Source organism: Trachurus trachurus (genome assembly GCF_905171665.1).
Source record: "Trachurus trachurus genome assembly, chromosome: 14".
Taxonomy (NCBI): Eukaryota; Metazoa; Chordata; class Actinopteri; order Carangiformes; family Carangidae; genus Trachurus; species Trachurus trachurus.
Window position 1 is genome coordinate 13445283 of NC_139903.1, and position 27981 is coordinate 13473263.

General features: G+C 41.4%; 1 protein-coding gene across 1 annotated transcript; it reads left to right on the forward strand.

Annotated features, from left to right (window-relative positions):
* Nucleotides 1-2533: 2533 nt before the first annotated feature.
* LOC310997672 (transcriptional regulator ATRX-like) lies at nucleotides 2534-27974 on the forward strand. The gene is made up of 35 exons (XM_083987454.1): nucleotides 2534-2679; nucleotides 4811-4905; nucleotides 4996-5039; nucleotides 5463-5491; nucleotides 6074-6195; nucleotides 6341-6457; nucleotides 6846-6955; nucleotides 7238-7305; nucleotides 8776-10544; nucleotides 12011-12074; nucleotides 17086-17240; nucleotides 17436-17600; nucleotides 17689-17797; nucleotides 18668-18740; nucleotides 18845-19051; nucleotides 19174-19318; nucleotides 20619-20728; nucleotides 20974-21117; nucleotides 21253-21430; nucleotides 21545-21682; nucleotides 22105-22280; nucleotides 22383-22500; nucleotides 23030-23154; nucleotides 23253-23326; nucleotides 23492-23541; nucleotides 23631-23790; nucleotides 23898-23989; nucleotides 24080-24185; nucleotides 24267-24444; nucleotides 25172-25363; nucleotides 25470-25613; nucleotides 25706-25777; nucleotides 25888-25983; nucleotides 27272-27400; nucleotides 27488-27974. Exons 1-35 carry the CDS (start codon nucleotides 2660-2662, stop codon nucleotides 27575-27577), a joined length of 5664 nt encoding a protein of 1887 aa, XP_083843580.1. The 5' UTR covers nucleotides 2534-2659; the 3' UTR covers nucleotides 27578-27974.
* Nucleotides 27975-27981: the final 7 nt, after the last annotated feature.

Sequence of the window (27981 nt, forward strand, 5' to 3'; positions counted from 1 at the left end):
TTCACATTCCTTTTCATTCATGATCCTCACAACATCGACATAGTCCACCATTTTGCATGCGTGAGAGAAAAAAATCTGAGTAACACAAAATGGACTGAATTATTACAGCCATAAACAGTTACCAATCAAGCACCAAAACAAAGGCTTCACCATTGAGAGTGTCCTCACTGACTGCATCACTGTGTGGTATGGAGGCTGCACTGACTTCTGCTGTAAGACCCTGGCTAGTAAATAGTAAATGCAGCCAGCAAGACCCTCGCTGCCCCTCTGCTCTCCCTCTCAGACATTTTCCACACCCACCTCTCCCGCAGAGCCATCAGCATCGCTGGTGATGTCTCCCACCACCCCTCACCTCACACTCCCTCTTTAGCCTCCTTCCTTCAGGAAAAAGGTTTGGGCCACTTCACAAGACTGTCAAACAGCTTCTTCTCTGCCCACTACCACCTCTGCCCCCCTGACCCTGGACTCTAACATTAGATACAATATGCAAAACACTTTGCACTACAGCCACTGTATCTCATTTTCTACGTATAATATTCATTTTAGGTGAGAGAGACACGTATTTTCGATTATTCTGGATGTCCTAGACATACAGAGCATTGACAATAAAAATATTTGAATACTGAATGATCCCACTGCATTTATTTTCCAAACAAGCAGGTGTAACCGGTTGAATCTAGTGGGGCTTTGTGTTTTGTAATTGAAATAGGGGAGACCGGGGAAGGTTGTAACAAAGGGATGGTTGTGTAACAACATCACTTTTACCAACAAGGGATAACATTGGAGTTATGTGATACCCACTGACTCTGCATATGGATTTGTATGGCTGTGTCAATAAGTGTGTAGGTTTTACAGCCAAAAAACAATTTAAGAAACTAATATTTTGGACCAAGTCTATATTTTGATGGATACCGTTGACATTTAAATTAGGTAACGTGTAGGCTATAAGGTGAAAGAGCAGGTTCTTAGGTGAAATATGAGTCATTTCCTCAATGTTTATTTCAAACCATCCATGCTGGTACAGCTTTCAAACAATGGCTGACAGGGGTGGGGGTGGTTGTAACACCTTTTATCTTTGTTGTTTTATTACAGTAAGTGTCAATCATCTTTCCTGGAATTTTACATGGATTATCACACCATGCATACTTTGGAGGTGATTGTCCTTTAATGGTGGCACCTGATCACATAACATCAACGTGCAGCTTGTTATAGCTACTTCCTGATTTTTCAGTTAACCTCACAAAGGGCAGTGAATAAACTAAAAACAATCCTGAATGAAATGGAAAATTGCTTTGCCTTTGAAACAGCATCAATTCTTCTTGATACAGTTTTCTTAGGCTGCTCCAAGCACATAAATCACCATTCATTTTCAGTGGATGAAGGCCATATTTCAGAATCAGAATCAGAATCAGAATCAGAATCAGAATCAGAATCAGATTTATTTGCCAAGTATGTACAGACATACAAGGAATTTGACTCCGGTTTATGCGCTCACTTGTACACACATAAGAAAGACAGCAACAACAAGAACTGAGCAATGAATATTTTCAGTGTCTTCACATAAAGCCAGACTGACTTCATCATATTGTGATCAAGACTGTGAGCGGGCTCCCTGTTCTTGTCGCAGGAGATTGTTGTGTGACTCTGGCTGTATTTTGTATAATGTAAAATTAACTTGACTTCAGGTGGTAATTTTGGGTACCAATTAGGCTAACTGAGGAGAAGACTTATCCAGTTTTGGTGATGCCATATTGATATTTAAGAAAAAAGAAAGAAAGAAAGAAAGAAAGAAAGAAAGAAAGAAAGAAAGAAAGAAAGAAAGAACAAAGTCAGAATATAAACCGACTGAAATCACTTTGTAGAAATGTCCAACATAGTGGTTCAGCACTGATCAATAATTAATATCCTTTCATCTACCCGTGATGATTTCTGAACAATATTACCTTAGAGAATCAATATTTCTGCTAAAAATGCCTTGTAAAGAAGGAAGACATAAAAGCATGCTACTAGCAGGGTCCAAATGAGGCAGTGATTAGGTGGATGATAACTCTAGAAATGGTTAGATAGGCTATTGTTAAAAATTAATTTGCAGTTACAGATTAGTACACAAAATAGGATGGTATAAACTAAATAGTAGTGATGCGGCCAGTGCTGACAGGGAAAATAGATAGGCTACGTGATGTCCATAGACTGTAAAAGGCTACGTGATGTCCATAGACTGTAAAAAGAAGGAGATGTCAGACAAAACGCAGGAGTCTGCAGTGTGTGGTGGTGTGAAATAGCCTTTTAGATATAGATGCATAATTAGAGCTAAACCGAGGGCGGAAGCATATGCGAGAAATTGCGATTGGGGGATAGAAACATAGTTTATCGGATTGTAACACCAGTCAAACCTGCAAGTCTTTATAATAGCAGGCTGTTGCCATGAAAGACGGTACACAACAAATCTGCTGGTCGAACAGATAGCTGTGTCATTCCAGACCAGCAGGGGGCGCCGATGAGAAAACACTGAGTGAAGAAGTGGGTCGGGGTCTCGGCTCCACGGAGGTTTTTCTTGCGCATCGCAGGTTTAGCGCCATATTTCTGTTTTCCAGATTATTTTGGTAACATGAGGAAATAAGGACGCGAATCACTTCGGGTGGTTCACCTGTTCCCCGACATGTCCACAGCGATGCTCAGGTAAAAGGGGCTGTTGTTGCCCAAAGGCTGCGGTTTAACCAACGACCAGTTAGCTTAGCAGCTAACTAGCCGCAGCGGCTAACAGCTAACTGGAGGGAGAACAGCCTCGACAAAGATAATGGCGTGTTTACGAAGTTACGAACTGCAATTTCAGTGTTGTCGACAGAGATACACAATATGCAGGAGGATGTGAATGCATTGAATGTAACTTATGTCGGGTAAATGAAAAGTAACCAAGCCTAGCTGCAGGTCTGCCAGGTACAGAAAATAAGATGCAGTAAGTTACTACACGACAATAACAATGGAAAAGAAGTAAAAGAAGCCATCTATGTAAACGTGGAAAAACCGTCGCTTAAAGGGATAGTTCAACATTTTGGCAAATTGGCCCATTGCCATAATCGCTATAGTCATAGCAGTAGGTTCATTACCTTTAATTGTAGGTGTAAGCTATTTTCAGTACGGCGGAGCGCAGCAGCTGGCTGCTCAGAGCTACGCTATGGAGGCTAATGGAATTTCTTGGTTTCCCTCATTAAACTCATCAAATTCAACATCCCAAAACTCCACAGCGCTTTTGTAGACAAGTTGTGACCTGCACAACCACCACGCTATGAGATAATGACGGAACGATACGAAACGGAGCCGTTTTCGAGGTAAATACAGGGTAAATACGGAGACTGCTTGCTGAAAAACTGTCCCTGAACGCAACGCGCATCAGCGGTTTTGTATGAATTTACCTCGAAAACGGCTCCGTTTCGTATCGTTCCATCATTATCTCATAGCGTGGTGGTTGTGCAGCTCACAACTTGTCTACAAAAGCGCTGTGGAGTTTTGGGATTTTGTATTTGATGAGTTTGATGAGGGAAACCAAGAAATTCCCTTAGCCTCCATAGCGTAGCTCTGAGCAGCCTGCTGCTGCGCTCCGCTGTACTAAAAATAGCTTACACCGACAATTAAAGGTAACGAACCTACTGCTATGACTATAGCAATTATGGCAATGGGCCAATTTGCCAAAATGTTGAACTATCCCTTTAACAGGGAAGTGGGTCTGCGACACACAACCTGTCTCCCATTTCTAATGCTGGTCTAGTTTCATCTATATCCAGGGGAGTAAACAAATTAACCTCACATGACTCTAACAAAGTAAATACCTTGGTCCTACTCCACTGTTCAGTTTGTTGCCCAGAAATAACAATGAGTCAACGCTTCTCTAAATTAAGTAACATGCATTAGCTTCACTGATATAGGACCTGTTGAAGGCTGTGTAAGACTGTTTCTGTTTTTAGTAAGTAAATAATAATAATAATAATAATAATAATAGCATTTATTTGAATAGGGACAGTGCATATTAATGAACATTAGTATAACTAAAAGAAATACTGCTGTAAACTGTAAATAAACTGGCGACTGATTGTTAATGTGAAGTTACCTTTTGACCCAACGTTTCTTATTTCCTTGAAGTGGTCTATTGAGAGTGAGGAGTCACGTGACGATTTGAGCAGCCAGTCGGCCATGATGGAAGGAGACGCTATCGGTTGCCAGGGGCAACACATCAGAACAGCACAGAGACGGACTAAATTCTAGCTCTTTTTTGCGCCAACAGATGAACAAATTACAAGAAAGAATAAGGAGAAAGTAAATCACTGGAGCAGTTTTTAACACAGCAGTGATTTCCGGCATTGTAAAACAGTAAATTACGGAGTAGACGATTTTGTTTTGCCCATAGACTAGTATGGCTTTTGCCACCGGAATCCTTCCATCATGGCGGAGAAGGGGGGCGGGGCTCTGACATGGATGTATTGGAGGCTCTGAGCTGTGACGACAACTCCTCACTCTCAATACAGGTAATCTGATTATTTAGCATCATGAAAACAAGAACTAAGATGCTTCCTGTCAAAGTAACCAGCAGGGTTAGGGTAATACTAGATGTCTATGTAAAGCCGTGGCAGTCTGGCAGCAGTGGACATTACAGTTATGATTGTGTTTCATAAACTAGGACACCAAGCTGCTTTGTTTGACTTTTTTTTAGGGGTACTAATAATATAGGCAAATCTGATTTGTATCCAGAAAGCGGATTCACCAGAAAGCCATCTAGGTTATCATATTAACCACCGTTTTGTTTTCTTCTCTGCAGTACCAACAAGTTGAATGTATTGGTCAACAAGCTTCATGAGTATTTGGCTCACTCCACTGTTGAGGACAGCAATGGCGCGCCAGAGGATGCTGACGGTACAGCTTCTGATTTATGCACTGATTACATTTTTTTTGTCATGTTCACATGATGGCTTTGTACATTTTTAACTGGTTTTCTGGTCTCAGGTCTGACCAACCGGAGCAGGTCTGTGGGAAACACTGCAGCAGAGGTAACTGAATGTTTTTGATATTTTTGTGTTTCATTTTGGCTTTTACATTGGTAAAAAAAACAACAACAAAAAAAAACAAACACTTGGCTTACTCAGAGCCAAGGATCTGGCATAAAGCCTTTATGATATCGGCATATCGAGGTTAGAAAGAAGCACAGGAACAGGTTTCAGTCTTCGTTATGTCTTCTTCAGCGTGTATATGTACCACTCTGTGAGTATTGTAGGCTTGATGATCGGTCGTCTCATTGGATAGCATGATTTATCAATACTTTCTGTTCTCACAATCGATAGCTTCCATAGTCACAAAACAAATTGAGAGCTAGATGGGAAATGAACACTTCGCAACACTAGTAGTTTCAAAACCAGAACTGCCTCTGGTCACTACTAGAAACAGTTAAACAAATCAACTGTCTCTGTTTGCAGGCGGGAGTGGACACCAGGTACTCAAGGAGGTGAGATTGTGTTTGTTCATACTCGCAAAGATAAAGCACCATAGTTATCATTATTGAGGACAGCTCTGATGTAATCCTGACATGTGCAGTGTTGCTCTTGGAGTCAGATTGATGTCAGTAATATAATTAAATTACATCCTCACTCAAACACTGTACATTTCATGCATAAATTCACTGTGTGATAGAGACATTTGTTGAAAATATGTTGCTCTTCAGTGACTCTGGGATTCTTTTGCACACAGTTTTGCTGACCTACTGCATTATGTCTGTTTTTTCATTATCAGATGAAATGTGCAAGCCAGATGCTATTTGCTCTCAGGTGTCTGAGGACAAGAACTTAAATTTCTTCTAACCTCCATGAATCTCATAGGAGAAATTCTGACAGAACAGCTGTCTAACACAAAGCTAACATTTTGACATAGTCTATCATCAGCTTAGCTTTATATAGGGTTTTGTGGTATGTTTATTATATTTAGTTAGATAATTAATCTTACTAACACTGTTTAATTAAACTGCCAGTCTGTGGGAATTGCTGAAAGATATCCGCAACTCATATTTTCTTCTTTGTAACTGTTACAACAGAAAACCCTCTGTTGTCATAAAACACACTGGACTGGATGAATCTGGAGACTCGAATGCAAGTGAGGACGTGGACTTCACGGTCAACGCAAATGGTCACCTGGATATCACCAGACTACCTAAAGGTAGGTCTTTAGGTTTCACACTGATACTCTGGCATTAAATATAGTTATTTATCATGTTTCCTTTACAAACCTAGGTGCAGAAAATATGAGTTATTTATCAGTTGTTAGTTGTTCGTCTGTCGATCGATGTGTATTGCTCACACAGGCACTATACTGGTCCGGCCTGAACCTGTTGACAATGGAAGAGATGACTTCAGGGGTCCTGAGTTTCGCAGCCGCAAAACCAATGTACTGCGGAAAGATTTCTCCAGAAGACGAGCAGGTCAGTCACGGATGGTTTGTCATAAAATTGCACGTCACTTCATGATCACTCAGGCAGCCATTTCTTCGACATGACCGCAGTCACATGAATCCATTTGTAGCAAATGAAACAAAAACAAGGCACTTGTCCGTGTACTCATCCATTGATTGCTTTGTATGAAAAAAACACTCCATTGGTCAAAGCGAGGGGAAACTGCACTTCACTCTGTGTCTAAATGCAGCTCGGTCATTATCTTGTTGTGAGAGTGATCACTGATTCACTGAGTGTGAAATAAAGTCGTCTCAACGCTTCTCATGGCAAGAATTAGATTTTTACCCAGTTGAAATAAAATGCATCTCGCTGTAATTATAACCACTTTGTTGGTAATGACAGTGGTCTGCTTTTATAGGAGTTGAACACATCGGCATAGTCAGTTGCACTGCGTGTGGTCGACAAGTAAACCACTTCCAAAGAGACGCCCTCTTCCGGCATCCAGTTCTCAAAGTGCTTATTTGCAAGGTGAGTCTCCTTATTGATTGGTAATACATTTACTAAACAGAAACATGCTGTAATCAGTCAGATGAATAAGATTAAATGGTTATTAACAGAAATGCACTTTTGCTTAAAATATTACTGAAACCATTAGAAATATTTGCTATTGCTTATTTACATTGCAACTAACGCTGTTGTGACACATTTTTATGTACATTTTTAGTCTCTTCACAAAAATCTCTTGCATGTCTCTTATGTACGTTTTGTTGAATCTGTAATTAATGAAATACATATTTTTGTTTTCATCAGTCTTGCTTCAAGTATTACTTAAGTGACGACATCAGCAAGGATGGAGATGGGATGGATGAGCAGTGCAGGTATTATATAATGTGTTTTAATATAGAACTAATTATCAAAATTTTTCTTTATATATTTTGTTCTAAGCTTTTTGCAACTGTCCTTGATCTCTATCTGGGCCACAAACTGAATCAAAAGCAACTGGACTTGTATTTGTCTAAGAAGATGTTTTGCCTCTTCTCCAAGGGGCTTCGACGCATGGGTCTGACTAGTCGCCACTAGTGTGACAAACAGTGGACAGGGAGCACAGCTGGTTTGAAAGAGGAGTAAAAGATGATGTCAAACAACCTCACATGACTCTAACAATGACTCGTAACGACTGTCGTTCATTACAGGCCTCACCTGACTCTAACAACGGCCAAGTAAAACTTTACCCTTTGTGAACACACCCACAAGTACTTTTGTGAACACTGTCGGAGGAAAAATAAGATCCAAAACAGGGCCAGTTGCGATCAAGGATCTTTTTTATTCCAACATGTAATTAGTACAAGATAATGGTATCGAATATACTCAAAAGTTATAAAAGTTGTTCATCAAAGAAAATCCCATCAAAGTATGAGAATAGCTCAACAAGACGATCAGAAAAGACTGAGGCCCCGTCCACACGCGGCGTTTTCAAATTTTCCAACTCTGGAACCCGTTTTCAAAAAATACCGTTTTCACCCCCCGAAAACGCAGCATCCGAGTGGACGCAACGCCGATCCGATAAAGTATTTATCCGGATTTGAAAAAAACATATTTGTGTGGACGGGGCCTGAGCTTTGGTGCAGTAGAGTTCACGCCACTTAGAAAAAATGGACATAAACCCGAGCCTGTTCCGGCTCTTATCTCTTTGTCTTCGCTTTTTATTTACGATCAAGGTCCTACCTTCTATTCAAATGACGGTTGACCATGATGGTTCGACTGCGATCTACCCCGCTGATTTGTTCAACTAATATTATACGACATCACACAATGCGAATCCCCATCTTCATGGACGTGTCTCACTATGGCACGTGTTGGGGTTCATCCCAAGTTCAGCTTCATTGGCGCCACACAGTCTTGCTGACGCCCGTTATCTACTTCACCCGGCCTTGACTCCCTCTGTAGGCACCTAGACACCAAACTTACGACGCACTCCCACGCATGCGCACACACTGACTACTCCTCCTTTGCTTCCTCAGTACTCTCTTTGTTTCCTCATGGTCACCCCTCCCTTCTCTGTCTCTCTCTGCTGTATCCGAGCTCAGTGCTTTTCCTTTTTTTTGTACCCAACAACACTCCCACAGAGGTTAAATACCTGGGTCTTACTCCACTGTTAGTCAGACTTGTGACGACAAGACAGGCCGATGCGTTGCGAACTGATGAAGCCCCTTGGAGAAGAGGAGAAACGTCTTCCTGGACAAATACAAGTCCAGTTGCCTTCGATTCAGTTTGTGGCCCAGAGATGAGCATGAATGAGAATATCCATAGACATATCCTTGATGTTTGGTAATTTTTTCTCCATGCAGATGGTGCGCTGAAGGAGGAAACCTGATCTGTTGTGACTTCTGTAGTAACGCCTTTTGCAAGAAGTGTATTCTCAGAAATTTGGGAAGGAAGGAGCTCTCTGGCATCTTGGAGAGTAAATGGTACTGCTACGTGTGCAGCCCCGAGCCCCTCTTGGACCTGGTGGTGGCCTGTGACAAAGTCCTGGAGAACATGAAGGGGCTGTGGCAGCAGCAGCGCAAGAAGAACCGAGCAGAGCCGGAGAAGACTGGACTTCACTATCACATGTTGCCACATTTACCTCAAAACATTCCTTTGGATAAATGGGATCACACCGGTATGGACGGCAACGTGGTGTTCAACTACAACACGCTGCAGATTCCCAAGGACATTACCAAAAAGGCCAAACACTTAGTGGACACAACAAATACCTTGAATCGGACATTCGTCAATTTCATTCATACTGTGACAACAGACAAACGAACACCTGGTGTCCGCCAGCTGTATCTCAAGTCTTTTTTGTCAGTAGTTAAAGGCTTGCGGAAATCACTCGCTTTACTCGAGGATAACCTGAAGGAGGAATTCAGTGACTTGGATATAGTGAACTGTTGGGAAAAGTTTCTTAATGATGATTTGGATGCACAGACCGTAGCAGACGCAGAGCTGGATATCTCCAATGACCAATGCTTGAGTGACTTGCAGAAAATGGCAGCTGAACACTTGGACGATGCTGATTCTGACTCCAAGGGCTTCGCAGACGGGAGAAGTGGCAACGACGGCCCCGAGGGAGCCGTGGATTCAGAGTCGCATCAAGCCAGACCAAGGGCACAAAACGTTGGCCTGATGCCGTCTGAAACCAGGGTCAACATGACTAAAAAACTCGTAGTGAAACTCACACCTGTACCGATGGAGCAGGAGCCGTCCCCTCAAACCCCAAAGACGGAGGACAACATGCACACGGAGGAGGATGAACAGCCAGAGGGAGAAGATGCACCAGAGGATAACGAGCCGGCTGACGGCAAATCGAGCAACGACAGCTCTGCGACTGCACCCGTACACCTAGAGGAGGAACACGGCAACAGGCGGTCTCCTCGTGTAAAGACGACACCTTTGCGCCGACCAAGTGATGTCAAGGGGATAACCACTATTGCCGAAGCAGACAGTGACAGTGACTCCGACGCCGAGGAAACCCCCAGCGCGGTGCCAGCAAAAAACTCTGAAGAGCAAAGCCGAAGCCGACCAGGGGACGACTCTGACTCTGACGAAGTCCCCGCAGCTCTGCTTGAGCGAGCGGCTCTTACGCAAAGCTCTGATGAGCCGCAGAGCGAAGAGGAGGGCGGGAAAGCGTCAACTAAGGTGGCCAAGAAATGTCTCTTTTGGCTCACGAAGAACAGCCCGATGTCGCCGGAGAAGATGCGTCGAAAACGCAAGATGCTGGACCGCAGCACCGAGTCCGACTCGAGTGACAGGAGAGTCAAGTCTCGGAGGGGGAGTGGGACAGATCTCTCCAGCGACGATCAAGACTCGCAGAAGAAAATACAGAACTTGAACCGGTCGATAGGGAAGCAGCAGCTCATCAAAAGAGAGGAGGAAGGTGCGGCTCGAAAGCAGGGCAGGCTACAGGCCGGGAAGTCGAAGGCTAAATCCGACCAGGAGGCGGGGCAGTCGTCATCCTCGTCGAGTGAAGACGAACACGACGATGACTCTGGAAGTGACGGAAGTGTTCAGAAGATAAAGCCGATCATCGAGGACGGGACCTTGGCGGGGGCGGCAGGATTCCGCCAATCATCAGGTGAGTCTTTATTTATAAACTTTGTGGTTCTTTATTTGTTTCTTTCTTCATTAAAGGGTGTTTCTAGTTGTAATCAATGTTTACCTCAGATATCAGGTCACCTATGATCAGTTCATTTCATACCATCCATACTCCCAACTGCAGCGTGTGGACGTTTATAATCGTTTTTGTTCAAGAATCTATCATTTTTCAATGTTCATTAATGGGCTCCGGTAGGCTTGGGCGGTATCCACATTTTGATACCTTCAAACTTCCTCCACATTTACCGCGGTATACGGTATTACCGTGACTAATTAAAAATGATGATGTAAGTGGCATTACCAAACATCGGCTTGTGTCTTCACCTTCAGAAACTGAGTACTAGGGCGAAACATGAGCAGACCAAAATCTCATTGGTCGATTGGTTGCAGGAAAAAAAAACATTTGGAGCCCTGTCTTGTCAAAATTAAAGCAGTACTAAAGAACTTTCAGTTTTGGTCCAGGTTGAGTTTGGCGGCGCCAGTGGCCAGCACTAGCACATAGCGCCGTAAACATCCTAATCTTCCGGTGCATGGAAATTAACAGAAGACGTCCAAACTAAGTTTCTGTTACCAGCAGATCATTTCTCAGTAAACACGCATACACAATCCGACGAAAAGGTGCCGCATTGCCTGCTCCCTCCTCGTCGTGACTCGCAAAAGTGAAAGTGAAACTTAAAGCAGAAGTAAGCGATCCGGTCGTTTTGGCTAATGCTGCGTTCCAGGCAGGCTTTTGAAACCGTAAATTACAGCTTCAAGTCACAACTTACGACTTTGTAGTGTTCCAGGCAACCCACTCGTGTTTTTCCGACCTGTTTTACCGGTGAAAGTCACTATAACGGCCACTCGTAACTTCCGACCCGTGAACTCGTACCAGATCGAACTGGTACAACTTCACAGGTCGGAAAAACACGAGTTACGGGCTGCCTTGAACGCACCATAACAGTCCTCGTCCCTACGTCACCACATTCACGGCGTCCCTTGGCTGCACACACAGCCCTGCATGCCGTTCTCTCTCCTCATTGGATAAAAACTGTAGGATACGATCAATGTTTTCTCCTCGGCTCAGAGCAGAGTGACTGACAGACCCGTGTTTCGGTCCAAACACTCTATGTAAGTGATTGCTGTCGGAAGATATAACTATTTAAGACTTATATTAACACAAATATATCACTTACTTCTGCTTTAAGTGAGAGCCGGGTTCCTACCATGCTCCTCAAAGTTGCTTAGTGCCAGTGAAGGCGATACAGACCCCCTCAGGGCCAGTTTTTTTGTTGTTGTTGTGTTTTTTTTTTTTTTTTTTTACACGGCACGGCAGGTCCGGTCCCTACTAATGGGCTGCACAGAGGTGACTCTGTAATGGTATAATAACTGTGTACTCTGTGTACAATATGGCTGCTTTATCAACCAATTTGCATTTCTCTTCTTTCTTTTGTTAAATTCTCATAGGAGACGAGGAGCAGTCTGGGCCCTCGTGGGCAGCAGAAGATGATGATGATGATCCAGAAAATAGGTATGGTTCAAAAAACCTGGATGTAGACTTTGTAAAACAACCTAAATGTGGAAGAAAGACTGCGACTTCCAGCCAAAAGCACGGTGCAAAATCTGGCAACGTCGGTGTGATTAGGACTGAGTTAAGGTCTCGTCAGAAACGACCACCAAAACGTAGTTGCAGTCGAGCTCCAGCGATCAAATACACGTTCTAGAGGCACACTGTGCAACATGGCGCTCACAAGAGGCAGTGAGACTGAACTCTGTGGTGAAGAGAGGTCTGGGAATCAGAAGTTACACACTCTACTTGTGAGGATTTTTTAGTTTTTTTGTATGCATGCAAAAATGCAATCGACAAAGTTAAATTACATTTTAAAGTTTTTTATCATTATTGTTTATACTACACTAGTATTCTCTTCCTGTTGCATTGGGGAAACCTAACCCTAACCCCATACCTGCAGCTGACGTACTTTGACCTTGAACACGTCCAGGCATAAATCTGAATGAGACTTATTTTGCCTTACACCTCAACCTGTTACACCTGGTATATTACAGCTTTTTTGTTTCTTCAGTTACAGTATTGTTAAGTATCTAGAAAGTATTTGAACCTCCGTGTACTTTCCTGTGTTATTACAGAACCCACAAAGAAATGTTGTCCCCAACTGAGCAGCACTGATAATTTAAGTAAAGCTAAAGTTTTTAAACATACCTGTTATATTACTTGCACAAATAAATATGTAAAAATCTAAATAAAATAATTAAGGGATTTTTTCTCTCTATAAAATGCTCACTACTTGCCATCAATTTACTTTTTGAAGGCAAAACTTTCTTGTTTCACCTGCTCTGAGTTACTATTTTGGTATGACTATTTGATTTTGTCCTAATTATGATAAAACAGCAAAACGATTGTCTTTCAATATCCAATGGGCTGTACACTGTGAATTAATTTACAATTAATATCACATAAAAGTTAAAACCCCTTCTTGGTGCAGCCACTGTTAATTCTAGTCACAAATATATCCAGTGATCCCTCAACCACACAAGACTTGAACTTGTGCTTGTATTTGATGCTCGCGTTGATGCAATGTTTCAGAGTCTGATCTCCTAAATTGTGTTTGGCTGTGATGGTATTGGGGAAATCTTTATTTTTTTATTGTAGGGCTGCTCCCACAATACAACAAACAAAAAATGGTAAGTTTGCAAACCTTGATTCATGATGATTAATACAAAACTAGAAACTACAATTACCATCATAATCACTGCTGATGTAGTTCGCAGCAGGTGTCATGCAAGACCAGTGCACACTGGGTTGTGTGTGGTCAATGGTACCATTTAATTAAATGAGATCATGTGAACATGCATCTAAGACGTTATTGGCTCAATTGATGATGTCAATTACTCGAGCAGTGGTTGTAAACAGCACTCAGCTGTTGTTTTCCAAAATTCCACGATGATATTTGTCTCGTATAAGAATTTTGGCCGAGCTGTCCCGGCATTCAGTAATATTTATTGATATTATCATGTTGCTGTCACAGCTGTCCAGCACCGACCTCAGGTGTTGTCTACATCCTCATGGTGCTAAACTCTTGGACATGTAGATAATCCTGGTCAAAGTGCTGCTGGAGCTTGGGAACATGTGCTTCTGCATATATAAAATGTGCTGTTATAGTAACTTCAGGATGTGTGTCCTCTACCAAAAATGTAATGTAGGGATGTCACGATTACTTCTTTTCACAATTAATTGCGGCATTAAACGCCACAATTATTTAATCGTAAAGGTTTCTAAATACAGTCACTTTCCAAAAAAGATTATGTCAGAACCATGTCGGCAGATCAGCGCAACACGTACGGAATGAAAACAAAGTTATACACAGTTACTGGGTTAAATTACGTTAATGTCAATTTACCAAATGTAACACTGAACTGGTAGGAATTTAAATGTTAGCGCCTCATTTGTAAGAGAAAAAAAAGATAAAATAAATGCTTCCTTTCCTCTGAAGGATTAATAATTGGTCCTATATTAATAGATACTTTGAATAATTTGTTCATATAATTAGTCATGCAATTGACTATATTTGATGCTACACATTCATAGTGTTGTAAATTATTGAATATAATAATCGTGATAATAGTGGAGTAATTTCTCTGACAATAATCGTACCAAGAAAATCTATAATCGTGACATCCCTAATGTATAGATCTCAAAGATGAGAGGTGTCGCTTTGTTTCTCTGACAGTGGAGCCTTCAGAGATTCCTTTAAAAGTGGCTCACTCAGATTATTTAAAGATGTATTGTTTGTTTTTTAAACCATGAGCCATGTGGAGACACTCTGTTTGATCTGAGATATTGCTCTGAGATTGTTGACAATCAACCACCACAGTACAGTGAAGGTTGATAAATCCCTAATGAATCACGGAGGCTCCTGGCTGGAGATTTTGGCGTTGAAAGAGGAGGTCATCATGTGACTCAAACAAAATGTTACAGAAGATGCAGTTGTAAAACAATGAAGAAAGAAAATCCACTGTCACCACCAATCAGAAACTACTCTATGTAATTACTATCTGGCCACTAGTGCCAAAACAAGCTTACTATAACTTTTATTATCTATTATATTATTACCCCACTTTCTATACACACAGTATACGTTACTGCTGACCATTTTCTAAAACGTACTCTAGCTTTTAAAACTCATTAGTCAGCCATTATCACTGAAACCTACAGAGACCTGGACCCTGTGCTTGGTCCTGTCCACTTGTGACTGGCTCACCTGAGGTAAATGTTACTATCAGGCCTGAATAGGGAACTGAGGCTGTCTTTACACTACAGGCCTTGATGCCCATTTCCAAATTTTTCATCCGTCTGTTTTCCCCTCCTTTTCTTGCGTGAAACGATCTGCATGCGTAGACGCGGTTGGCTACCAAAGCGGAAGAGGAAGTAAGGTAAACAACACACACTGTCATCAATATGCACTATTGACACTTTGATGACGTATGACTCGCATTGCCAGGGAATATCCGGTATGTCTGTTTAGACTGCAGGCGCATTGGCAGATATCCGATTTGTATACGATTTATTTCCACATATATATTAATTGCCCCTCAGGGATAAATAAAGTTTTTTGAAATTAATTGAATTGAAAATTGAATAACGGGGGCCTGAATCTGATCTGACAATATCCGATATGCGTTTTTTTCCCCTCGTTTACACGTTCATGTTACAGTTCCGATCTCAGTTGCTTGAGAAGAAAAAATCGTAATTGGGCCACTTGAACCTTGTAGTGTAAAGACAAGCCTTAGGAGAACCAGCAGAGTACTGCAGATGAAATCAATCTGTGTTTGATAATCCTTCTAGGTCAATACTTTCAGGTGTTGATAGGTTTTTGAATACCAGAGAATTGCGAGTGGGCTGTGAAACACGACCATTATAATGCAAGAAGCCACCTTTAATCCTCGTTATGCCTTTAATGACACAAATGTTTGTTTCTTATGTTTTTTCCAGGTCGGATTTCCTGACAGCACAGCAGTGAATGTAGTGCTGTTAGGCAACAATCACTTAAATGTGGATTATTATTATTATTATTATTATTATTATTATTATTATTATTATTATTATTATTATTATTATTATTATTATTGTAGCAGCTAGCTTTGTTTATTTGTCTGTTTGAGGTCTGTTTTTAGTTGTAGTGGTAGCACATAAAAAAAATGGTCAGCAGAAATGTAAAACTGATAATGTTTGTAGTTAGTGGGCTAAAAACGTGATATGTACACTACAGTTAATAGGAAATCTACACAGCATGTCGTTACTATATAGAGGTTGTGATGCCAGATCCTCGTGTGGCAGTGTGTTAATTTTCTTCAGTGTTTTTTGTGCCTTTCTGTTTCATCTTTTTGCTCTGTCAATGAGATCCAAAGCTCTCGGCTGCTCCTGCTGCTCTCCTCCTCCTGGCTTTGCTTTACTGTAACACAGGACGTCTTCTACCATAACCTCTCGGTGGACGTTGGCAGGTTTCTTATGTCCAGTGAACTGCGTCAACAAAACCATTTTGAGATCACAAGTCAGTCACCTCTGTGCAGAAAATACATGTTGAGAAAGTGGTGGAAATGAGGACTGGACGATTTTACCAGAGCGTAGACGTACTGGAGCCAGACCAAGGTGTCGGACTCAGGATGGTTATGTGTGATTTACGGAGCAGCCCAGTGCTGGGAAACGTGCACAGAGGTAGATGACGAAGGGGTTTAAGAGGATAGTACGTACTAACAAGTGGCCAAACACAACATAGTATTAATCCATAGCAAAGTAAAGTATTTATGAAATGAATCGGTGCTCTGCTCGAGTATTAAAAGGTTAAAGTAACATTTCACTCAACTCAGCAAATATTTATGTAGAGATTTTGTGAGTAACTTGCTGTTTTTATGGCTAATGTCTTTTCCTTTTTGGAAACCGAGGAGTATGTTGTCTTTCAGGCAGCTCTGAGTTTGTGTTCAAAAAGCTTGTGGCTCTTTTTCTCTGAGCTGACATAAACGAATTAACTGCAGAGCACTATTCTTTATATTTCACGTGAAAACAAGTCTGTAAGAAGAAAAAAGCTTAAAAGGGAAAAAAGAAAGAAAATATCCCTCCCTAAGGACAGTAAACTAAGAAAGTGTCTGTTTTTTTCTGTGAAGAATACTTGTTGTAATAAACTATTACTCCTAAAACGTCTCAGACTCATTTTTATCTTATTTCATTATTTTATTATATTAAATATTTGTCTTCCAGTGTTGTAGCATTTAAGCAGTCTGGGACCTTAAAAGGGCACATTGGGTCAAGACTTTTAGTATTGACACACAAATGTCTATTAACTAGAGGAAGAAATTTGATTGGATTCTATAATGAATTTATTTTTAACACCAGTGCCAAGTCGCACTAAGGATGACTCAAATACTGAAATTTAACTAGTAACTGATTTTATCAATTTCCAGCTGCAGATAATGTTCCTGATCATGAAATCAACTTCAGGTACCTTGTCCTTCTTTTCTACTTTTGAAAGAATCGCTAAGAAAATGCTATTGGCCCAAATCAAAGCCAACTACTCCTCGGGCGATGATTTCTCTTCGGGCGAGGAAACGCGGGAGGAAGAAACTGAAGATTCAGACGACGACAACGAGGTCAAACGGGGCAACAAGCATGGGACAGATGAAAATGGTAAGTATTTATTTATTTTTAATATAAGTAGCACATTCCTAAATTTCTACTTGTGCACCTTAACTTAGCACAAGAAATATTTTCCAGTCTGTTTAAATGAATAACAACTAATTTTACACAAACCTATGACCCACATGAACCCCAGTAGTCAGACAAAAGTGGAGAAATCATAATAAGACGATGTCTCTGCTGCAGGGGACGACTTTGCCTCAGAGTCGTCTGACTCTACGTGTGATGGGCCCAAGTCCAGCCATCGCCTGCTCCAACACAAACTGACCTTAGATGAAGGAACCACTGCAGCTCAGAAAGAAGGAGGAAAGGAGAAGAGAAAGAAGAAACGCAGAAGAAAACCCATGAGCTGTAAGGATAACTCTAATGTAAGAAAGTGAGCTAAGTGATCAGGGAATTACCTGTGTTGCTCAAATGTCTCATTTTGATTCCTGTCAAGCTGATGGTGAAAGCAGCGATGAGAAGACGGCGTCCGACCTGGACGACATGGGAATGAGCGATGAGCTGAGTCAGTCAGAGGATGAGAGCAACGAAGAAAACATCAAAAGGTACGGCAAACGAGAGCTGGGTTTTGATGGCATCAAGTCTAATTTCTTTTTTTTTTCCAAAATATTTTTATTGAAAAGTACAATTAGATATTTCCAATTTCAGGGATACAATTATCCTTTTCTTTTTCTTTTAACATATACAGTATGTATATGTAAACAGTTACATATACACATCAACAAACGAAAATTAACAAAAACACACTCTGATAAAATTGTAGAGGAAAAATAATTACATTAAATTACAGAGTGCAGAATAAAAAAAACAAACAAACAGACATACAAAAACAGTGAACACCCCCCCAACCACCCATGCCCCAACTCGGCATATCACGACAAACACGCATACTACTGGTTGTTTATGCAATGTAAAATGTACAATGGTAATAGGCAGAAATTCAATCAGGTAGTACCTCTAAATTAGTGAAATAGGAAATAAAGGGTTGCCATTTGTGGATAAATTTTACTGTACATCCTCTTAATGTATATTTAATTTTCTCAAGCTTTAAAAAAAAACATCATGTCTTTAAGCCACCGGGAGATCAAGTCTAATTTCTTTCGTCTAATTGAAATTTAAATTTGTGTCACACCAAGAAATGTGTGAATATGAAAACTAAAATTATTGACTGCAAAATGTAAAATAGTGTCTAAGCTTTAATATTTACATTGCTGGCCTGTGTTTACATCATGTGGCTGGTGTTACACATGTCACAGCTGGCCTATGTAATTTATGTATACTTACTAGAGAAGTGTAAAGCTATATTTACTTCTGAAACATTGAATAACCTTAGGGGATGAGCAGTGTTATGTCGTGTTAATGCACCAAATGCAGTGATTTATTTTCATTTCTCATTGTCTCCTTTTTTTTTGTAGCTCGAAAGCAAAGGACCAAAACAAGAAGAAAGAAGTGCCCTGCATCTTATTGTCTGACACCAGCAGTGAAAATGTAAGCGATTATTTATTTATTTTTCATCTGTATCTTCTCATTTCTGACATCTGGCTCCTGTTTCTAATACTCATAGTTGTCACTGGGTCTTTCTGTATTTGCAGGAGAGTGATAAGGAGGAGGAGAAGAAGGACGAGGAGGATGGAGAGGGGAACGCTGACTCTCAGGGAACTCCCAAAGGGCGCAAAAAGATCCGGAGAATCATGGAAGATGGGAATCTCCGTGCTGAGACCCAGGAGGCGCTGAGGGAGGAGGAGGAGCGGTGTAAACGGCTGGCGGAGAGGGAGCAGCAGCTGGAGGACAGGAGAGAGGTAACTGAAGTCACAGCTGTCGGCAAAGAGGACGTGATCATATAAGAGGCTCTCGTCGTCGGGATGCGTTTATGTTTTCGCTTGCTGTGGCTGTGATTGTCTGGCACTGTTTTGTTTTCCAGGTCATCGTTATAGAGGATGAGCTGTCTCAAGTGACCTGCTCCATCACCACCAAGCTGATCCTGGATCAGGACGAGGCGACCAAAGAGCCCCTCGTCCAAGTGCACAGGAACCTGGTGACGAGACTGAAGCCTCACCAGGTGGACGGTCAGTCTCTCTCCTCTCTTTGATTGATGCGTCATACTGTGTTCATACCAATGACCTCATTAGTTAAAGGTACAATATGTAAGAAATCTAAAGCAACTGGCCGTAAAATCCTCTTAATATGTCACAGAGACTCAGGAATAATGTTCATATAACATGATGAACTCACCAACAACAATAGCACAGCCAGAGTATTCGCATTAAAAATCTTGTTTTGCAGACTGCAAATCATGTTTATGTTTTGAATGTACGTGTTTACATGTTGCGCCACCTAGTCCTCTCTCCCAGTCACAGCGGCATCAGTGGCATTTCAGCCTCCGGTCTGGTCCACTGAGCTGCCGCTACGGCTGGGAGAGAAAACGAGATCGCTGTGTTTTGAATTTGACTGCAGTAACCGTTTTTGGCTACATTCTTACATATGGCACCTTTAATACAGCTCCTGGTTACATTTTCTCTTTTTTTTTTAAACATTAACAGCTCTGGAAAAAAATAAGAGACCACTTTCACAAATGTTTCTTAAAAGCATCTCTACATGTATGACAGTCATTCTTTTCTTTTCTTTTTTAAATACCAACACAAATACAACTCATTCTACTTAATGAGACACTGATGAGGTGATCACCTGAACCACATCTGGTTTTATAGGAAGATTATAAAAACCACTGCTGGGATTAAACATTGACATTATCCCACAAAAATTGATTTATAAACTCTTCCTGAGTTAAAATATTCTTGCTGTGTTGTTTAGGAATAAATATGAACATGTTTTCTTTGCATTATTATTATTCAATGCCTGAAAAGACTTAATGTTTTTGTTATTTAGACTAGTTTAGTCATTAGCCAATAAAAGCTCTAAATGACAATATATTTTTTGTTTTCAATTTTGGGAGAAATGTTGTCGGTAGTTGATAGAATAAAACAACAAAAATTGTATTTCATTTTACTCAAACACATATGTATAAATAGTTACTATTTAGGGGGGTCACTAAAACCAGAGAAACATTTTGGGAGTGGTCTCTTGATTTTTTCCAGAGCTGTATTTATTGACATTTTGATTCAGAGTGTACTTAGATACAACGTGGCTCCTGGTTATATTTGTAGTTCATTTGGATTTGAATGCAAAAATTAGATTATGAACTGAACTGGTCTGTTTGATTTCAATGAGTAAATTGTGACACACTTGTTGGTCTGTTTGTAGGTATGAGACTCACCTATTATTAGTGCAAATGAATCTCCTATTTGCTGCTTTTAACTAACAGCTGTGTTAAGACTCATTTACCACGTTCGCTTTATTCTCCAACAGGTGTCCAGTTTATTTGGGACAGTTGTTGTGAGTCTGTGAAGAAGGCCAACTCTTCTCCAGGGTCGGGCTGCATCCTGGCGCACTGCATGGGCCTGGGGAAGACTCTGCAGGTGAAGACAAACACAAATCCACCTCCAATATGTGCTATCTTTAAGATTTGTACCAGCAATTGAATACACCAAACATTTAATATCACTTAAGACATCGCTAACTGTTCAAATTCTAGGCGAAGTGGAAACACTTCAGTCTCTTTCATTTTCATTACTTTCCTTGCTTTCGGTTGTGCTTTAATAGCCCAAGCTTCATATTTATAGTTGTGTTGTTTTATAGGTGGTAACGTTGTGTTGTTTTATAGGTGGTAGCGTTCCTCCACACTGTGCTGCTGTCATCAAACCTGAAATTCAGAACAGCCCTGGTCGTGTGTCCGCTTAACACTCTCCTCAACTGGGTCAGCGAGTTCAAGAAATGGCAAAGCAGCATGGGAAAGGATGCAGTCAAGGTTTCAAAGCAGTTCATTGTGTTAAATCACAAGGGGGCGGGGCCACAGTTTGTTCATCAGATGCTTTATGTTTCATCTTTTGCTCAATGTGACTGCGTTTACTGTATTTAATACCTAAATGCAAATATGTTGCAGGTTTCAGAAGTGGCTACATTGAAGGATCACTCAGAACGACTTGGAGCTCTGCAGAGATGGCAGACAGATGGAGGAGTTGTGATCATGGGCTACGAGATGTACCGCAACCTGACGCTCTGCCAGAAGATCACCAACGAGAGGTGGAAGGCAGAATTCAAGAGGGTACTGGTGGACCCTGGTACGGCAGCTTTGTTATGTTCTGATGTTATTTAAATGTTTCCTGTTTTGTGTGTCAGATCTTTCTTTTTTTTTTTTTTTTTTTTTTTAAATCTTGTGTGTTTTTTATTTTCAGGCCCAGACTTTGTGGTTTGCGATGAAGGGCACATCCTGCGAAACGACACATCCAGTATCTCCAAAGCCATGAATGCCATCAAGACCCAACGGAGAGTGGTGCTCACTGGGACGCCGCTGCAAAACAACCTGGTGGAGTGTAAGTCTGCACTGCTTCACCGTGATAGAGATAGGAGATCGCACTTTGCTTGGTGTGATGTAGAATATACAGGATGAGGTGAGCACCTCTAACACAGTTATCTTTATGTAAAGCACACTGAGTTGCCCCTTGGTATGAAATGCGCTATATAAATAAAGATGCTTTGCCTTGCCTTGCCTTACATGACTGTCACAAAATGAGTAAATGATTTTGCTAAATGAGTAAATGTAAACACACTAGACACAACAAGGCCAACAAGGCTACTTGACATATATCACTCAGTAAAGAAAACAAAAGCAGCTGTTACCGGCCGAGACAAGAAGAATTAAAACAAATTCTGCTCCATTGTTTGATCAAAGCGAGTAAATCAGGTGTAGGCACAATATTTTTTATTAATTTTCTTTTATGTTTTGTCCCCACAGACCACTGCATGGTCAATTTCATCAAGAGGAACCTGGTGGGCTCGTTGAAGGAATTCCGAAATCGCTTCATCAACCCGATACAGAACGGCCAGTGCGCTGACTCCACGGCGAAAGACGTACGAGTCATGAAGAGGCGAGCGCACGTCCTTCATGCGATGTTGGCTGGATGTGTGCAGGTAACACATGAATACAGATACTTGTACTCTCTGTAAATGTACACACATGCAGGTTAGTTTTATGTTCTCACAACACCGTGTTCATCTTTTTCTTTTCCCTAGAGAAGAGATTACTCTGCGCTGACGAAGTTTCTACCTCCTAAATACGAGTATGTGCTGGCAGTGAGGATTTCCCCGCTTCAGTATAAGTTATACAACTACTACCTTAACCACTTCACTGGTAAGAATCTGTCTTTATGTTTTCGCCATAACAAATGCAGATGAACAATTATTGCACTGATAGAAGAATCTAAATGTAAAGATTTCCTCAATCTTGTGCTGCGCTATGATTTAATCAAATCTTAAATTTACTATCGAATACCGTTACAATGTGATGTTTTTATGCCACTGCACCCTCGGCCCTGCTCACCCATAGTATATAGAGGACTATGTAGTGAGCTCACTGGTAAAAAAAACAACAAAAAAACCCACTTTCGGACACTCCTCCGCTACGCAGTTAATTATGTTATTACTGTTGCATAATTAAAACGCTGCAATCAAGACTGAAATGCATTATGTTAAACATATTGATTAGTGACCATCAGTTGTACACGACTCTTCACGCTGCATTGTGGGATACTATGAGTCCAGGGATGTATTATGAAACTGGTCTAGGAGTAGTGGAGGCTGACAACTGTTGGGGCGGTGAAGAGATTGAATCAAAATCAGTGATTCAAGCGTCTGAAGTAGATCCATGTTTGTCTCTCCAGGAGGGATGATGAACATGGAAAAGATGAAGACCAGAGCGAACCTGTTCAAAGATTTCCAGGTGCTCGGTCGAGTTTGGACTCATCCCTGGTGCCTTCAGCTCAGCTATGACAGCAAAGCTAACAAGGTATCTCGACCGCATGTTGATTTCCTCTATTTTGACATGTGTGTTTAAAATGTTAATCAATAATTAACTGGATTTTTTATTTATTTCATTTATAATAGAGAAATAGAGAAAAGAAGAAGCAACCTAAAGTGTTTGCTCTATCGAGAAATGAAAACGCCACTGTGCCTCAGAGGTAAGGCCTCATATGTCCACTGAGTCAAAACAGATATTGTGCAGATTGGCAACAGAAAGTACTGACTGAAAACACTGACTTGTGAAATTGAAACTCTAAAATCTGAAGATTTCTGTACCTGCTGTTTAACTTCAACAATTCTTAACCTTAATTTACATTTCACAGCAGTGCAGTGGTCGGTGCTGCTGTGTCTGGAGGCGCTCCGGCAGTGGGAGGTATTACAGCTCCATGTGTGGCTCCATGATGACTTCAACCCTGTAGTGGACTCACTAATATAGTTTCTGCTGTGTGATGTTCTGTGCAGGAGAGATTGCAGCCATTAGCTTGCAGGCTCAGAGGACAGACGATGACGGCTGGTACAAGAGCATGCTGTCTGAAGAGGACGCCTCAATCATGGAGCACTCAGGAAAGATGGTGCTGCTGTTTGAGATCCTCAAAATGGCTGAAGAACTGAATGACAAAGTGTAAGTTTCTTTTCTTAAACACACTGAAAACACATTTAAAGAAATAGCCCAATCAAGATGTTGAATTGACACATCACATCCGACTAAATCCATCTTTGCATTTGAAGGCTTGTGTTCAGTCAGTCCTTGATCTCACTGAACCTGATCGAGACTTTCCTCAAGGCTTCTCACCGCGCCAGGAACCCGTCGTCACGCAAAGGTATTGTTGTGTTCATGGCAGAGAAAATCTCAATGTTTAGACGGTGTCTTCCTTATTGACACATGTTATTTTTATACTTTATTTAAACAGAGGGCAGCTGGATTAAAAACATTGACTACTATCGGCTGGACGGCACCACCAATGTCACAAACAGGAAGACATGGGCAGCGCGGTTCAACGATACCTCCAACATCCGGTACAGATAATCTGAATGTAAACATCTTTATACTGGAATATTTAACGGTTTCTTGACAAAGTCTCTTGTCTGTTGTTTCAGCGGACGGTTGTTTCTCATCTCGACGAGAGCCGGCTCTCTCGGCATCAACCTCGTGGCTGCCAACAGGGTCATCATCTTTGACGCCTCGTGGAACCCGTCCTATGACATGCAGAGCATATACAGGGTTTACCGCTTCGGTCAGCTGAAGCAAGTGTTTGTGTACCGCTTCTTGGCTCAGGTAAACTCACTGGTCTCCACTCACATCACCTAGAAGATGGCGTTCCTGTTAAATTTTAGCTTACTCTTTTCTGTTTCATGTAAAAAGAAGAAAAATAAATTTCTCAAGATTATCCCTGGGTATGATTATAATAACCATTTAAAGAAGCTTTAAAGGGATAGTTCAACATTTTTGGCAAGGTAAATTCATGCAAAACCGCTGATCCGCGTTCCCGTCGGGGGCAGTTTTTCGGCAAGCAGTCTCTGCATTTTCCTCTAAAACAACTCCATCTCGTAACGTTCCGTTATTATCTCATAGCGTGGTGAATGTGCAGGTCACAACTTGTCCACGAGAGCGTTTTGGAGTTGTTGGCTTGTGTATTTGATGAGGGAAACCAAGAAATCCCATGAGCCTCCGTAGCGCAGCTCTGAGCAGCTCACGGCTCTGCTCCGCCGTTCTAAAAATAGCTTGCACCGACAATTAAAGGTAACGAACCTACTGCTATGACTATAGGGATTATGCCAATTTAAAGTATCATTGTAGTCTTTGCGGACAAACTGTCAGGAGTCTTGAGGGGCATTGTGTATTTTAAAGGTTAAAAAGATTTAAAAGATTCATTTTTCTAAGAAATCAAGTTCACTGACACTTGATTCTGTGGGAAAACAACGATTTACCGGAGCTCTTATATTTTTTATCAGGGTAATTAAACTTTTCAGTCTGGTTTCTTATTGCTCTCGGTCGTCCCCAGGGCACCATGGAGGAGAAGATCTACGATCGCCAGGTGACCAAGCAGTCGTTGTCCAATCGCGTGGTAGATCAGCAGCAGATTGAGAGACACTTCACCCTCATCGAACTGACTGAACTCTACACCTTTGAACCGGACCTGCTGAACGACCCCAACTCTAAGAAAAGCAAGAGACAGACCTCTGCAGCGCCAAAGGTGACACTATGATAGAAGCAACACTGTTACTGTCAGGTTTATGCTTCAATGCCACGAGAATATGCTTCACGGTGTTGTTGAATGACAATTTGTGTCTGTCTCTCAGGATAAGGTCCTGGCGCAGCTGTTGGACAAGTGTAAAGACCAGATTGTGTCCTACCACGAGCACGAGTCTCTGCTGGACCACATACAAGAGGAGGAGCTGAGCGAGGCAGAACGCAAAGACGCCTGGGCCGAGTACGAGGCCGAGGTACAAACAAAACAAATGCACACAGCAAATCATTTTCAAATTATCCTACTATTATGTGTGTAAATGTGCGCCTGCTGTGTTTTTTTCTCCAGTCAAACACGTCCAACCATTCAGTCAACATCCTGCAGGACACCTTGGAGAAGAAGAGCAACGTGGAGCTGCTGGTACGAATAAATAAACATAATATATTTCTAATTAAACCTTTTTCTTAGAGCTGCGACTGGTTGATGTTTGTGTCTTGTACAATATTTGTGATGTGAAAATGTCTTTGCAGGACCTGCTCAACAACTGCAGAAAAACCATGTCAGAGGCCTTCACCTCAGTGCAGAGCATTAAGACTCACACTATTGAGGAGTACGTGCTACGAGCGGTGAGTGATCTGAAGCTCTTGCATTTTTTTTGTCATAAACACAACTTGAGGCAGCATCATGTCACGCAACTTCAATTAATTCAATTCAAGCAATTTCTCTGTTTTCAGGTTTTATTCTTGAAGTGAAATGAAATAATCAAGGCTTACATTTTGTCACACTGACTTTGAGCATTGATATTTTTTATCCAGAACTTTTAGAGCTTGTTCATACAAAATCTGTAGAGGTTGAATGACTGTATCCTCAGCTTGCCCCCATGTATTACAGTATGATATGTGGGAGGGGATCGTGGCATGAAAGGCAGTTTCTTATATGTCTGAAACTGAACAGGTTGTATTTGATATGTTTTAGGTTGTTTTGTTTGCCATAGTTCTGAGTTAAAGATTTGAATTTGCTCACAATTTCAGTCTTTTCTTTCTTAATGAGAAGCTTTAATGGGCTGTTTATTTATTAACTGGAGAAAAACATAGCTTTCGTTTCACTTGTCCTCACCCACGTTATGAATAGCGGGTTTTCCGGGCTCCTTATCTCTTTACTTCCTGGGGGAGATGCAACTGTATCTCGTCTTCTGTCAGAGGAATGTTGTGTTCAAGGACAGAAAGTAGAAAAGGTTCATAAAAAGTCACCCGTTTACTTTGACTTTTTTAAGTCTTAGTGTGTGTAAACCTTTGAATTTTAATTTCCTCTCTGCTGCTGTTATCAGGCCGGACACAAATAGTTCAAAATTCTGAATAATCCTTCTGCGTTGTGAGTAAACACTGATTTAAAGCAGAAGTAAGCAATATTTTTGTGTTAATATAAGTCTTAAATAGTTATATCTTTCGACAGCAATCACTTACATAGAGTGTTTGGACGGAAACACGGGTCTGTCAGTCACTCTGCTCTGCGCCGAGGAGAAAACTTTTCTCGTATCCTACAATTTTTATCCAATGAGGAGAGAGAACGGCATGCAGGGCTGTGTGTGCAGCCAAGGGACGCACGTGAATGTGGTGACGTAGGGACGAGGACTGTTATGGTGCGTTCAAGGCAACCCGTAACTCGTGATTTTCCGACCTGTGAAGTCGTACCAGTTCGATCTGGTACGAGTTCACCGGTCGGAAGTTACGAGTGGCCGTTATAGTGACTTTCACCGGTAAAACAGGTCGGAAAAACACGAGTGGGTTGCCTGGAACGCTACAAAGTCGTAAGTTGTGACTTGAAGCTGTAATTTACGGTTTCAAAAGCCTGCCTGGAACGCAGCATTAGCCAAAACGACCGGATCGCTTACTTCTGCTTTAATTTATGCAACAGTGGCACCAGTATCCGAACCTGCCTGAAGACCACATCATGACCAAGGCAGAGATTTGGAGACTGTCCGATGAGAAGGAGCATGAGCGCAGACGAGCCGCTTATAAAGACATCCTTGCACAGCAACGATCGGTACGTCACATTTTAACACATTGTCAGTGCGTGTGTACTCAAAGTGTTTGTTGGTTCTCATGATAAAATCACGTTCCTCCTCCGCAGCTCATCTACAGCATCCAGGAAATACTGAGCAGCAGGAGGAACCAAGCGCAGCAGCAGACAAACGTGACCCTGCACCGACCGACCGCATAATCAAGTTACAGTGTGAAAAGACGGTGACGCCTTTTGTTGTTAATCAAATTATAAAGTCCTTAAATCTCTCACTAGTGAACTGAATGTATGATTCACCGACAGCGGTGTAAACAGAGGCGCATCTCCAGTCCTCAGAGTTTCAAGTGTCGGATCAAAGATAACTCTTTCAACACTCCTAGCACTTTAACTTTCATAGCACACGTAGTGAAGTTATACAGACAAGAGCCGAGGCGAACACTGTTTGAGAAACTGAGAGTTTTCTGTTGCTTCTACTAATATTACATAAGGACATGACTTTGGTGGCTTTGAAACAGGAATGTTTACTACTCATGCCTTACATTTTTCTTAAGTTTAACGTTTTATATGTTTGTTACGAGATGTTGAAATTCTTTAATAAATTAGCA